This window comes from Lycorma delicatula, chromosome 4 (assembly GCF_047948215.1).
Source record: "Lycorma delicatula isolate Av1 chromosome 4, ASM4794821v1, whole genome shotgun sequence".
Classification (NCBI taxonomy): domain Eukaryota; kingdom Metazoa; phylum Arthropoda; class Insecta; order Hemiptera; family Fulgoridae; genus Lycorma; species Lycorma delicatula.
The window spans coordinates 53087004-53103405 of record NC_134458.1 but is presented as its reverse complement, the minus strand read 5'-3'; the positions used below and the strand labels follow the sequence as shown (position 1 = coordinate 53103405).

The 16402-nt window shown below is 29.4% G+C and overlaps 1 protein-coding gene across 6 annotated transcripts in view; it reads right to left on the bottom strand.

The window, feature by feature from the left end:
- wit (kinase protein wishful thinking) overlaps positions 1-16402 on the bottom strand; it is a 61159-nt gene that overhangs the window by 30463 nt on the left and 14294 nt on the right. For all 6 annotated transcript variants that reach the window (XM_075362958.1, XM_075362959.1, XM_075362962.1 and 3 more), the window contains exons 4-11: positions 16194-16302; positions 13894-14103; positions 10896-11084; positions 9843-10169; positions 8902-9258; positions 7460-7666; positions 2367-2456; positions 449-523 (exon numbers count right to left, since the gene is read on the bottom strand). In XM_075362958.1, coding sequence (XP_075219073.1) covers positions 449-523; positions 2367-2456; positions 7460-7666; positions 8902-9258; positions 9843-10169; positions 10896-11084; positions 13894-14103; positions 16194-16302 — 1564 coding nt within the window. The remainder of the gene's footprint in view (positions 1-448; positions 524-2366; positions 2457-7459; positions 7667-8901; positions 9259-9842; positions 10170-10895; positions 11085-13893; positions 14104-16193; positions 16303-16402) is intronic.

The window sequence follows — 16402 nt, the reverse complement described above, 5'->3', positions numbered from 1 at the left end:
TCTGTAGTGCCATACCGACTCATAATAACTTGCAGAGCATTAGCAGGGTTCAATGGGGCGATGAGTCTACAGACTGATGAAAAACAAGACTTCAAAGATGATAGCTCTTACAAGTTGTGATTCAGGTTTGAGGAAAGAGTACTGAAAAAATATTTTAAAAATATTAAAAAATAGTTTCAAGTGTGCTTTCTTTAAAACCTGATGCTTTACAATTTCTTTTTTTAAATGAAAAAAATAATAGTTCATCAAATCTGTAATGACAAAAAATTAAACAATATCTACTGGAAATCAATGTGTTTAGTGGAACTCATTTTGATACATCTTACTTGAATTCATGCTATTTGTTTATTATTTGAGATTCCCTCATTCCTGATGATTATGCATAATCTGCATGACCATATAGTAAAGTTTAGTGTAATAAGATTTAACAACAAAATACTGTACTTACAGGTTGGTGCGATTGGCTCAGAAGGACTCATTGTTAAAAGTGTTTCCACAGTACCCTCGGACACAGTTGATTCAACTACAATAAAAAAGTATTATTATTATCTGTTAAGATGTATAAGATAATATTTTGCTAATTTAAACAATAATCAAGAAATAAATCAAAGGAGTTATTTTAGAAACTTAGTATTAGAAACAAATTAGTGACTAAAATCACAAAAATTTAAAAACTTATAAGCACTATAATACTAATAAGTACTTCTAAAGAACTAACCTTGTACTTAATAGAATTTCAAACTATCAAAAAAAAATCTTTATAAGTGAATTCTAATACTTTGCATAAATGCTGCAGGGAATCTGTCATAGTAATACAGCAGTCTAATTCTTTCATATCAGCATTGCAAATTAAGGACAATACAGTTTTTTTATAACTTCATGCTGACGTTGGAAATATAATGATCATAATCTTCTTTTTTTTAAATCTAGTATCAAAGTATTTTAAACTTCTACTATTAGTGAATTTTTCAGTAAGCGCATTTACTACTGTCTACTAAAGACTAATGAATCACTAGTGGCAGTTATTTTATTCTCATTAAAACCAAGAACCTTGGGTAACTGATGTTTAATACAATCTGCTTACCTGCCCAATATACAGCAACCTCTGCCTTAACCAGCTTGGGCAGTACCAAGTCACGGTCAGATACATGAAAAGTATCACACACAATATATAAATATATATTCTTTTTTTTCAAAACATAGAATTAGTAGTATTTTTACTTACACATGTTATTTTAAAAACGCCATATTTCTCATTTGTTAAAAAAAAAAAAAAAGCTGTAAATTTATATTTACATTAGACTGAAGTTTAACGTAGCTAGGTGTAAATTGATCAGCCATAATATTCTCATTGTTTGTACTTTCAAGTTATTGATCTTGAAATTTATTACTGGTCAATAGATCATGAATAACTTTTCCTGCAAATACATAGGATGTTTAGACTGTTTTTTCCATTTAAGATTATTAGAATCATAAACTGAAAAAGTTAAATTGCCTTTAAACAACTTATTTAAATGCAAAGTTTTTTCTTGAGTTGATTTATCTCAAAGTATAATTTTAACTTATTGCTGGATGAAGTGTAACAACTGAGCATTTTTTTTTTAAATTTTAAATCGGTTGCTTACAGATATACAAAGATGTTACCTTATTAGATACAATGGAAACATTTGAATTAAACTTTAATTTACATTTGAGTTAAAAATTAGTTGGATTTTTCACATAAATCTTTTCTGGTGTACATGTCACCAGAAAATGTCAATTATAAAATATTATTAATTCTTTATTATTTGCCCATGAGACTGGAAAGCATTTCATATAGTTTTGACTTTTAAAAAAATAAACAGAAATAAAAGTATGATGTATATTCAAACAAAAATAAAATTTACTGAAAATTAGTAAATTACAATGTTACACTTATGCAATTAAAAAATACTATCAGTGAGGCAGGAAAAGAAAGCTTTATGGATAATTTAAAAATATACTCATGTGATAGATATTTAAATATAAAATCATACATTTTTTAACTTAAAAGTTGAATGAGTTTTATGTTGAAGAAAGAAATAAGTTCTCTATACAAATAAATATCATTATATATATTCTCAAAGGAAAAGTAGTCTCAATGGCAGCTTATCAAATATGCAGAAAGGATGGATACTGAGGAGTGTTCTTGACCAAATATTATGCAAAGTACTTTACCATACTATGCATGGACATGTATTTTGTCACAATAAAAGTCTTTTACAAAAAATAAACATACAAATGAATTATCAGTACAAGAGAATGCAAAAGGAACAGTCCAGCAGAAGTACATAAACTAGTAACTATGTAGCAATGAACATAATAAATTACAAAATTAATTTATTTACCCATTTCTTCTGGAGCACTGTTATCACCAGTTGCATTATTAAAGCTAATAATCTGTGCACCGAGTGAATAAGGATAACAACCCTGAGATTCTGCAAAAAAAAAAATAAGGAAAAATTCAAGGAGTCAGACCAAAAAACAATAATTAAAAGTTATATGAGAGTGGTCTGAAAAGTTCTTGACATGATAATGAAAATGAGAATTTATATTTACAAAAAATTGTTATTTTTCAACATAATCTCATTTAAATACATTTCATCCAGTGATGTTCCAGTTCCATTATCCTGTCTCTGTAGTGTTCCTCTGGAAGTGATGCAAAGTACCCATCAACAGCTGCAAAAACAGCTTACTTGGTCAGTGAAAAAGACTGGAGTTTTAGAAATAGATAGAGTCCAAGGGAGCCAAATCTAGGAAATAGGGTGGATATTCTAGCACTTAATAGTGCAAATCCCTCAATTTTCCCATCACCAAGACACTTTTGTGGGCAAGTGCATTGTCCTGATGGAAGATGATTTTTTCTTCTGCAAGCCACATCTGTTTTCACAAATTTTTGCGTCCAGTTTCATTAGAAGGTTAGAATAGTATTTCCCAGTTACTGTTTTACTTTTTTTCAAGATAGTCCATATATAGAATTCTTTTTACATCCCAAAAAACTGACATCATGGCCTTTCCTGCTGATTGATCCACTTTGCCTTCTTCAGAGCTGAAGAATTGACTTCTGTCAACTGCATGGATTGTTAGTTTCGATTCTGGTGTGCAATGGTGAATTCATGTTTCATCCACTATCACAAATTGATGCAGAAAATCACTCTTGCTTTTCATAAGATGCCAAGCACTGTTCAAAAGTCTTGTGCAAGTGCATTTTTGATCTCCTGTGAGCAAGTATGGCACCCATCTTGTGCAAAACTTTTTCATGTCTAATTCTTCCTGCAAAATGTAACGTGATATATTCTTTTGAAATCCCTATAGTCTTAGCATTTTCACGAATCTTTGTACGCCGATCTTATCTTCCAAAATCATTTTGTGCACTTTTTCAATGATTTCTGGTGTGGTTGCACTTTACAGACATCCTTCATGTGGATCATCTTGGATGCTTTCACGGCCACATTTAAATTTGGCTGTCCATTTCTTCATAGTGGAAACTGAAGGAGATGAGTCATCATACTTATTTATGATTCTCGAATGAATTGCTTCTTCAAACCATCAGGTTTGATGATTCAAATCATCAAACCTTCTTTTATAAAGAATTTTATCACTGCACGATACTCAATTTTCTCTATTTTCAACAACACATACACCACAACTGATTCAGACAGCTGCCAACAGCCAATTGCTGGATGGAATGACTTTCACATGGTACCTTCTAACAGTCATACCAACATGCAGGAAAAAATCATGCAACTAGTGCTGAGATCTATGGATGAGGCCGATGTTTCACAACATCCTTGTAAATAAAAATATTCAAACCATTGTATTTAAAATTTTTGATTACATTAAAAAAACATAAATAAATGTAATTTTTTCTAACATGTTATAAAGGTGCTAAAATTAAAAATTACTAAAAACTACCTACAAACACACTAAAATAGCAAGGCTTAATATAAACTTACAAGTTTATACAGGTATACATAAAAGAATTTCAGGGTTTTAAACCTATTTAATATTTCTTAACTTGGACTTACAGCAATAAATCACAAATAAAATTAAAGAATAACTCATGTACTTTTTCCCTACAAGCGTCCAGTGTGAGCTCCTTTTGTTTTCATGCACCACAATCGTAAAAAGTAAGCAAGGTTTTAGAAAAGGAATTTACTGCAGCAAATGAATCTCCACTTGCATTGACAAAAGAAATTGAACAAAAACTAAAGAATATGGACAGACTAATAGACTTAATGAATGAAAAGCTTAATGTTACCAGTTCACAAAGAGAAAAAAATACAAATTTTAACTCATGGAACAGAAAAAATAAGCGAAGAATTCAATGTGAGTGAGTATACCGCATGTAAAGCTAAGGATCTTCTTAAAGATAAAGGTATAATTGCACTGTCTGATCCAAGAAAAGGACATCTACTCAATGAAGATGTTATTAAGCTTGTCAAAAGCTTTTACTAAAGTGGTGAATACTCTCGAGTCATGCCAGGTCCTAAAGATAAAATAAGCATTTCAAAAAATGAATACAAACAAAAAGTGCTGTTAGGAATTTGAATGAGCTGTACTCTGCTTTCAAGTTTGAACACCAAGTTCTTAAAATTGGACTGTCCACCTTTTGCATGTTCCAACCAAAATGGAGCATATTAGCAGGTACACATTTTGTTTGTGTCTGTTCTATTCATGAAAATGTTTAACTAGAGACTGTATGTTATGGCACTGCTCCAACTGCCCTACAAGCAACAATATAAAATCCTTCATTATGAAATCCTAATGATGAGGTGACATATTCTGCTCAACAAATTTTCAAAAATTTGCTGAGCAGAACAAATTCAACAAATTTTCAACAATTTTATTGCATCACTATTTTTGATTTTGATATTTGATATATGATAACTACACACCTTGTAGTGGTTACACGCCTTGCAGTCGCTGCCTAATTATATTTAAAAAAAATTCCTTTCTTGAGTAATAGACTATTTTCTAAGTTGCAAACAGGTAAAAACAGCCATTTTTGCCGCTTTTTCCATGAGCTGTAGCATTTTTATTTTGGATTACACAGAAAATCAAAAAGGGCTTTTTGGAACGAGTAAAGATGGAACTTCATCCTAGTGTACTCAAAATTCATTTTAATACAAAACCAAATCTTGTAATGTTTACTGAAGTTATGTTTACAAATTGTTTTTTTCAAATTTTGGGCCCAAAATAAATAATGTAGGGCTTAGGATAACAAGTCTGTTTTTTACCTTTTAACTCTTAGGTACTAGTAGTACTTATAAAAAAAATTTGACTGTTGCCAACTGTCCTTCATTAAAAAATATGACCACCAAATTGTAAGATTCTGAAAATGTCATTTTTGGGGCCCAAAAACCACATGTAGAACAAGTGGAAAAAATCTAAAATGTTTACAGCATTAAGTACGTCTTATGTACTTTAAAACCATATAAAATTTATTTTGTTACTCAAAGGAGATGACATTATCTTCCATAATGCAGTTTTCAAATCAAGAGATGAAGTTACCCTACATGCGTTCCAATGTATCCTGAGTGAACTGTTCCCTACAAATAGTTGTTACAACATCTGTAGTTCTGGCAGAAGAAAGATGTTTATCATGTGCATGTAACAATGGAATTTATTGCTTTTGCTACACCCTCCTCTTCTTCAAAAAAATAGGGACCGATAACATTATGCTTAGATATTGCACGCAACACTGCCTAACGGGGTGAATATATGGAATGAAATAAATGGTATTATTTCAAACACATTTTACAAAAAAATAATAAAGTTTGGTGTTAAATTAACTGTGTAATGTTTATTCAAAAATGAGTATATTCCTTGGGTCACCTGTACATACAAGTATATAGATATCTTTAAAATATATTTCACACTGGGGGAAAATTTATGAATCTCTGCCAACCTCAGATTTCAACCCCTTGACTTGTGCTAAATATATGCCAGATAAAGTTGAACATGATTGATGTAAGTTTCAGACCCTTAACCAAATAGTGCAGAGTATTTGAACATTAACTTTAAATACAAACTCCCACTCATTTGCCAACAATGTTATACAATAAATAAAATTATTTATTAATGTAAAAATTGAGTGATCTTAGCATGAAACAGAAACACAAAATGTTGATCTAAAATGTGATTTTTTGGTACTTAAGTCTCTACTGAAAATAGGCAATATCATATAGTAAGACTACTCATATCATAGTAATGCTTACATGATGGTATAAAGCACATGTTGTTTATTCTAAAAGCAAAATTTATTTAAATTTATTAATGGAATAAATTTTAACATATTATGTGCTACAATAAAAAAATAAAAATAAATGGTTGTTCAGATCACCCAGCTGTTCCTGAATTTAACAAACATTGGTAATAAGTAAATATTTATTTAAAACATTGGTACTTTAAAAAGTTTATTGATCTGTATCATTATCATTACAGACAAAGTATCAACATAATGGTAACTTTAAACAATCAGCATGCTAAGTATAAAATGATTAGTACATACAGAATCCCAGACAAAAATCTATGAAATTTGTCAATGATGAATTAACATACATATGTAGAAGAAATAATCACTTTAACAAGTAGGCGTATATAATAACATCAGAGTAAAAATAATAAAATGTAACCAAATCACAGGTAGAGACAATAACATATGGTTGAATTACAACAAATGGATGGGAAAAAAAAAGATTATGATGAAACTGAGGAAACAGATATGCAGGAAGATGACCAACAGGATCTCCCTAGCAAGATGAACAAGTAGAAACTGTACAGAGATATGGGTTAAAAATATTAGGAAAGAAATGGATTATGGACGGTATAAAGAAATTATTAAAATAATGTGTTTCTGGAAATTATTATAACCTTAGTTAATGCATTCAATTGCTAAATAACTCATCCTCAGCACTGCACACAATAACTTAATTATAGAGGCAGAGTACAGATAATACTAACTATGAAAAATATATCACTTGCTTAACTAATAACACTGTGAAAAAATAAAGCTTTCTATTAAGTCACTAATAATTAGAACTAAAACCCAAGTTTGATAAATGAATACCTAAATATTTATTAATTTTTATACATTTTATTTTTTCAATCTATTTTCTAAATCATGTTTGTGAGAATCAAATAGCTACTATTTATAAAACATGTTTTGTCAGCTACTCAAAATAACATTACATGAAATATGACTATTAAATACATGTTCTCAGTTTAAGCCTTGCTGCTTAACTAGTAATAATAATCTGGGTGAATTTATACATAAAATATTCCTCAAAGTTTGACAAACATATTGGTAAAGGAATCAATTTAGATCACCCACCTGTTCCTGAATTTTAACAAAAAATGCCACAAAAAACAAACAAAATTCTGATTTATATATATAAAGTTATGACTAAATAAAATAAAAGATTGTATTATCTCATACCTCTTTGACAAAGCTGTGTTAAATCAGACAATCGTTCAACAACACAAAGCGCTGTAAGTCTAGCTTCAGCATCTTGGTCCCAACAGTCTTCAATAGTCTCTCGCACTGAACGTACAGCAGGACAATCTCTCCATAATGGAGGAAACAAAGGACGAGCTTTATTACGTGACACCATTACCTGCATCTGTTCAAAAGTTGGGTGTTGACCTGTAAAAAATTTCAAATTAAAAAAGTTACAAAATAATCAATTTATTTTTAATAAGTAAAAAATCTGTTATCTTCATTATTAAATGAAAAAAAAAAAAACACAAAAATTTATGAATTTTATAACCGTTTTTTTTTTTTTTTTTAAATGTACAACTGCATAATACAATAAACTCTTCCCTGGACTGAATAAACATTGGTGAAAATTTTCACAATTTAATAATAAGAAAAAAACAAATATTTGTACAAATTTTGTAAGCTATTAATTAGATAAACATTTTATTATTTTCTCCATAGAAAATATAAAAAAATTAAATCCAAAAAATTTGCTATTTTCAGTAACAATACTGTGATAGAAAAATCAGCAGTAGTTACCTGCTATAAATCAATAGACAAACTGTTAAGACTACAATTAATGATAAACTGGAAGTATTTCTTTACACAACAATCCAATTTCACCAGTTTTATCTATTTCATTATCTTGAAATCGATTGATTTTTTTGCTTCATACTGAATTTCAGTTAAGGCACATATATTCTAAGTACGGTGTCCTTTCTACAGAATATTTAAAAAAAAGAATTATAAATTAATTAGTATACCCAGCGTTACCTGACAGCCATATTCTGGGCTCTTCCTCAAGGAATATCCTTACTCATTTGAGCAAGTGTGTGATAGCTAACTGAAATATAAGCTATTCATTCAGCGTTTTACTGGAAGATGTATATCTTAGCTAAATAATGTTGTATATTTATTTCCAACAGTATATGTCTAACAGCAGAAAAATTATTATTATAATAATGAATTAAATAAAATTGCCAGATTTGTCTCAGGACCATAAATTATTTTTAAATAATTATTATATTACTTTGCCATTTGTACAGTTATGAAATAATACTGTGCATTGTAACATTGTAAAAAATGAACATGGACAGTAGAAACTCATTCTTTAAGAGCTCATTTATAAAGTGCTATCTTTTTATTCTGAAAGTGGTTTCAAAATGGGTGATTCAAATAACACATTTATGCACAGAAAGGTTAAGCAAAAAGATATTAAATTTTCAAATATAACTACAGAATTTCTGTTAAATAATTATCTTGCTTTGTGCATAGGAAAAGTGACTTGACAACTTCTATGCTGTATGAAAGTAATCTGGGAGTTAATTTGTAAATCAAAGTATGGTAAATGCTATTTTTCTTGAATTTTCTTTCATGCATTGAAATGGATGAGCAGTTCTTACCTATTTCTGCTTCAAAAGGCATCGCGTATGATGCTGCTGAAGTGCTGCCTATATAAAAATCTGAGCATCTAGTAGCCAATTCCCATAATACCAATCCAAGAGCATAAACATCTATTTGTTTTAATGATGATTCACAATCGCGTAAATTCACTGCACCCTCCAAAACTTCAGGAGCCATATAGCGCAGAGTACCAACATCGCTTACCGATTTTATAGTAGCTTCTTCATTCCTACAATGATGAGAGTCAGCTATTTGTATAGCCAAACCGAGATCACATAAACAACAACTGAGGTCTGACTTAACAAGTATATTACGTGTATTGAGATCTCTATGGCAAACACAAGGCTTGAGTTTATCTGAAAAATGAAAACCGACTGAGTCAGAAAATGTTCCAACAAGAATAATAATCTAAACTTAACATAAAATATACAATATAATCAGATAATTTGCATTCTGAATAACCCATAATAACACTTCCATTAAACTGAAAACATACAGTAATTAATACATTAAACTGATAACATAATTTTACAGTAATTAATACATTAAACTGATAACATAATTTTACCTAACTATTAAGATTTTATGCTATTAACACATAAATTCTAAGTATTAAATTCCTATTACAAAACTTCTACAAAAGCTTTTGAAGCATGGAAAATCACATAATGAAGATCTAACTGGTAATAAAAAAAAATGTACCATTTACTCTATTTAATTAGAAATTCCTGTACACTGCTACTATTAATGGTAGAAACAGTACAATTTTTTTTTCCAAAGTTTTAGTCCAAAATAATATAAAAGAGAGTAATGATAGAAACTGTTTCAATTACTGTTCAATGCTTATAGAAATACTCAGTTTCAATTCTATAGGAGCAAATTGAACATTATCAGGATTCAGATAAAATTAAGATTTTTAGATAAACACTGAATAACTTACCTCCATGTCTTATTTCAGTGTGGAGATGAGCTAAACCCTTGGCTATAGATAATGCCATTCGACAGAAAGTTGTAGAATCAACAGTTTGTACTTTAAGATAGTCTTGTAAGCAACCGAGACTGCAGTATAAAAGTAACAACTGCAGTTGACCAGGACTCTCTTGACAACCATAATATGTTACGATTGCAGAATTGTCCATAAAAGGTAACGAATAGATATCTCGCTCATTGCAATAAAGTTGCCGATAATGAGGAGGAAACATTTTCACAGCCACAAGTTTCCCATCCTTGTCCATACCTTTCCATAAGGAGCCATATCGTCCCTGCCCTATAAAATTAACAGTAAAGAATAAACACTACATAAATTAATTAAATATAACCTACTTTTATAGATCTGTAAGATACTAAAGATAAAACTATAAATAATTCTTTTACCATTTTCTTCTGAATATTTTGCCAATAGATTTTGTTTACCTACAGCATAAAAAAACTGTGTTTAACATCAGTAGTCAATACGAATTGATTTATTAAATACTATTTTAACTGCTGGACTTGTTCGTTCTTCACTCTTCCTAAGAATGTATTTCCTGAGATATCCCAGGTGTCATTAAACAATCAAGTTGTATGGGTGAAATGATCATGTTGCTCATGTTATATGCAAATCTCTTTTCCTATTTTTTTTTTTCTATAGACTTTCATTTTTCTAGATAAATTATAGTTGTTTCAATTGTTACAGGCAAAAATATGTCAAAGTATTTGTAATTATGTGCCAACTATTCAGTGGAGAAATTTTGAATAGGACACTGCTTGAACACTTCGTAATACACATTACATAGGGAGTTTCTGAAAACAAAAAAGCAATGCATTTTAATAATGCAGTACTTATTCAATTGTTTTAGTCAGTGCAACTTTTTCAGTAACAGGATAGTGGTTAGTGAATCAACTAATGTACTACTAAAATATTGGCAATAAACTAAAATGGAAAGTACTCTAAACAGCTTTTAAAGATAAAAAAAAAAAATACACTTTAATTTAATTATACATAGTGACTTACCTACTAGTTCAATCATTTTAAGTGGACGTTCATTTTGAATGTTTTCAACCAGTCTTACAGAATCCAACATTTGAGGTTTGTTTGGTGAGCGACAATTTTTATACAATGCAAATGATCCAACTAATCCAATTGTTAATGTTACTAGACATGAAACAATTATCACGATTGTATCTCTTAGAGATGAACGAGCTGAAAAAAGAAGAATATTACTTTCTTGTAAAATTTTTATAATCTTAATTATTTATGTATAAATTAAAAAAAGTAAAAATTAATATTTATGAGGGTGGATAAAAATATCAATATATGTGGAACACTCATAACCCACATAAAAATTACTCAAATACAGTAGTGTGCAAATCAAGCCGAACACAAATGCTATTTAATAAAAAGTAAAAGTATCTAGAAAAAAAAAATCATACTTGTACAATTTATGAATATCTAGTAATTAATATGTCCTTTAGTTTAATCTCTTCACATACACGATTTGGCACTGATTCAACAAGTGTACTACACATTTTTTTTTTATTTCTTCATCGTGAAACCATACCTATATTACTGTTTTAATGAGGTCAATTTTTGTGCTACAGTTTATTTTTGAGTCATTTTTTACTGTTACCCAAAGATTTTCAAATGGGTTTAAGTCTGCGGAATTACCAGATCACAGGAGCAATTTAATGTTTCACTCTTCAAAAACCTTTTGAACTTTTTTGGCAGTATGACACGGCATCAAATCTTGTTGGAACATTCTATTGCCTTATGGGAATTTGTTTTAAGTTGTCACAATCTTTTTCTTCTGAATTTTGATGTATTCATCACTTTTCAATATACCTTCTACTGGAACTAATGAAGAACAGCCTTCAAATGTGAAACAATTCCAAAACAGTTTTTTTATGAAGTTTAACTGATTATTGGATTTGAGTCAGTGATGTACTTTCATCTGATGCTTTTCTAATGTATGGAACCCTTTGCCCTTGAACATAAAAATGTGACGTGTCAGAAAACATAACATTTTTCGTCTTCTTTGGTCCAGTTAGCATGTGCTTTGGCCCTAAAGAGCCTTTTTTTGCACATTGCTGGTGTTAAAAGCTGCTTTTTAGCTAGCTGACAAACTTTCCGTCCAGCTGCAAGAAGTTGGCATCTCACAGTTGTCACGTGTAAATGTGTTCCACTGGCTGCTAATTCTCAATTTAAGTTTAAAGCAGATAACTTTGGATCAAGTTTATATTTTCTCACTAATAACCAGTCCTGTATTGGAGTAGTTTTTTTATAGTCACACTTGCGTTTCTTTTGAGGTAAAAAGAAACCAGTTTCTTTAAATTATTTAAAAATAGAACTCACTGTTTCCAGTCCAACACCACACTCAGAAGCTATTTGTTGTAGTATCATACTGGTATGCACAAAAAGAGAAACAATTTTCAAACACTTTTTTGGAGTTAGGTCCATTATTATATATTCAAGACACACAGAATAAAAAATATGATTTGATAAAAAATGAAATAAACTCACAAAACAGTAACATGAGAATTGCTAAATACTAAAGAAAATAACCTCACATTACACAGACAGCTTAAACAATGAATGTGGTCATGTAGTGTAGTCATAATGTAGAAATAAACAGAAACTTCCCCCTGTTTGGATTAATTTGAATGCTACTGAACTTGGGTCTTAAATTCAGTATTGCAGTGAAATTAAAAAGAGAACTGTACCACTGAATATCAAGATTGGTGTAACAGAAGGAAGGCCAGTTGTATGCCGCATGATAAAAAAATAATACACTATATATTTTGATAAACAGGTTGATTTTGATTTAACTGCTTGAAGTGGTAAGAATTATATAGGCTACTGTTAACAAATCATGGATTTGATAGAAACATATTAACAAGAGAATTTACCTGGAAAAATTTCTTGCAATGAAATTAATATTTTCTGATATCAGTACAAAAAGGCTTAAAATCTAATTACACAACAAAAAAGTCATCATCTTTTGTCACTGACTTTCAATCCTAAATTTCTTTAAAATGTAAAACTAAAACAGTAAGAAAAGAATAGGCTGAAAAAAAATATCAAATGCTTCAGTTTAGGGACGTAATGAATGTAGACAGCTTCTCTATATGAGTTATACTAATTTCTTTACAATGTCACATAAGTGATATTTTAACTACAACATGAACAAAAAATGATACAATTAGATATGAAAAATTATCTACTAGTGTTTACTAAATTATCTACTGTTACTAATTATCAATTATTATACTACTGTGGAGTAGTATGCCCATTTTCATTAAATAAAAGAGTGGTACAAAAAACTGAGTAACACATACTGTTGTTGAAGTCACTAGTAGTGTTCAGTATACACTTATCGAAGAAGAGAAATAAAAAATTTAATAAAGGAATAAAAAAACATTTAAAAGCATTCCAGGTGTAGCTAAAGTACCCACCGAGTTGGTCTAGTGGTGAACGCGTCTTCCCAAATCAGCTGATTTGGAAGCCGAGAGTTCCAGCGTTCAAGTCCTAGTAAAACCAGTTATTTTTACATGGATTTGAATGCTAGATCGTGGATACCGGTGTTCTTTGGTGGTTGGGTTTCAATTAACCACACATCTCAGGATTGGTCGAACTGAGAATGTACAAGACTACACTTCATTTACACTCATACATATCATCATCAATTATCCTCTGAAGTATTATCTAAACGGTAGTTACCGGAGGCTAAACAGGAAAAAGAAAAAGAGAAAGGTGTAGCTAAAGTGAAAAAGGAGAAGATGATTCAGAGAGTTCTGCTACGTTTGATTGTGGTAAGACATTAATGAAGACATGATAAAAAAATATTCCTTGATTAATTAAGAAAAAATATGGAAACGAAGACTAGTATATTATGCCAGCATAAAAAAATAATAATGAAAAGAAATAAAAAAAACCTTATTAGATATATGTATAAGGCCATGTACATGTATTAAATTTCATGTTTATGAATATAATAAAAGAGTAAGTCACTTACATGCTGCCTTTGTTTGTTCTTCACTGGTAACAATTCGAGAAGCCATACCATAATCAATTTCACTACTATCATAACCAACGCTCACATTATAATTACAAAGATCACCAGAACAACAACAAAATTTTGTATCATTCATTGCCTTTGAAGGACGCCGATTTGCAACACAAACTGGTGAATTACAGTCTTCTTTTCCTGAACTCTCCCAACAACCTATTAAACAAATTAATAATGTAGATAAATATATATTAAAAAAAATACATACGTGAAATTTTACTGCTAAAACTCAGCTTTTTCTTTAATAAAAACAACTGAACATTAAATGAAATCCTAAGAAGTTACAATATAGAATAATAAATTTCTTAAGCATATAGAAGAAAAAAATAGTGCATTCTAATTTTAAAAAAATCCAGTAAGTAGATTTATAATTTGGTGGTTAAAAATTAATAATGATTTATCAATTCTAAGAATGATTGAAATTTGTGACTGAACAAACTGAAGTTGGTAAGGGAGCTAGTTTCTATTTGTAGTTTGATTAGACTACAGCAGGAGACTTGTATTTATTCTGTAGACATCTAGATCACTAGTTTGGCTTCTGTGGAACTTCTGAAGAAAAACATTTTACATTCCTGCAGAGAAAGATGCCCATAGTGCTCCAACACAGAAACAGGCTGTCTCAATGGCTATAACAAGGTGCCAGAATGACTCCATCAATTGCTACAGTGTCTACCCAACATAGGGGATAAAAAAAAAGAATAAAGTGCAAAAAAGTTGCATATATTTAACTGTGAAAGGTGGAACGGTTTACAATTCTGTCCAGTATCTGTTAGATGTGCTAAAACAAATCTTTTTATTGTAAAGAACATAAAACTGAGCACACTTTTTTCAATAACTGTCATCAAGTATTGATTCCACTTATTGTATATAAAACATATTATGAGAATATGTTAAAAACATAACACATTCTTATACAGTGAGTAAACAGAATATCAGCATGACAGTTTCCCACTTTTATTTTTTTTCTCCTAAAGACAATCTTGCAGTCTACATCCCTGCTTTCTCAAAGATTAATAACTCTTAGATTGTTTTAGAATTTACTTAGAGAAAATCAATACAGGAGTCAGCAGATTGCTTTCTAAATTATCTGGTCTTTGGTGAAATTTACAAGTAGTTTGGTAATGTTTTACCAATCTTTAAAATTTTCATATATATTACATATATATTTTACTAAATATATATGTAAATGGTTGTTTTAAAAAATATTGCAAATAAATTAAGTAGTATATTGCTAATGTGTTAAAAAAATATTAATGCACTAATGATAAACACATTTGATAATGTATTCATCTGGCGAGTTCTGTTCAATTAATCTATTTAATACTTCATTAATGAATATTGTTGTAAATAGTTACAGTTTTTATTTATTTTTTTATTTTAGTATGAACACCATTCTATTTACTATCCAAATTAATGGAATCACCTACACAGTAAAATGTATGGTTTACTTTGATACTTTCTTTTTGTATTGAAGATTTATTTCTGGAGGTAATCCTTAACAGATCTTTCATAAAAAAATATTAAACTTTTTACAATACACAAATCAAAATAATAAAAGTTACAAAAAGTTGTGTTAATTTATCAAATGTTAAATAAATATAAGGTAAAGTAACAAAGCTTATCTTATTATACTGAAAAATTTTAAATAAAAAATTTAATATTTTTTTATGAAAGGATGAATGCACTTCCAAGAACATATTTTTCAATGTAATAAAAATGAATCACTAAAGAAAGAATTTTTTCCTTAAATCTGACTGTGTAAGCAAGTTCATTAATAATAAATTACTTAGATTACATACTGTCATTTAAGCGTATAATTTACAGTTCTTCAAATGTTTATCTAGGTTTGACTGTCTTATTTCTGCTAACTGGCATCAAGTCTAAGTCTATATTATAAATTAGCTTGAATTATGAAATGGTTATATAAAATAATAGTGTACAATATAGAACACTACTTTACACATTTCAAAGGATCCTTTGCTACTTTTACCAATAAGACTTATGAAAAATCTTCCATGGTAACGAAAATATATGTAGCATACTATAATTCTTTTAATTCAATACTTAGTTATTTCACAAAAAGGGTAATAATTTTGTGAAATAATGGATTTGTAATCTTTAATAGTAAAATATATACATATAGAAAACAACTAGAGGAATGTATCCACTTTTATAATTACAGTCTGATTTTATTTTAAAACTAGCATAATAGCATGTGTATGTATCTACTTTAATTCTGACATTACCTTGAGCAATAATAACAATTTCTGTAGTATTACTAGCTGTTTTTGTTTCTTTCCATAATGTATAGCAAGCTTGATGATTGCCTGAGTTACAAACCTCAGATGTTTTATCCTGAAAAAATCACATATACAATAGAAATTTTGATTGTATAAGTTTTATACTTCTAAAATGATTAGGAAAAAATAGAAAGTAAAACCAGTTATTAAATGAT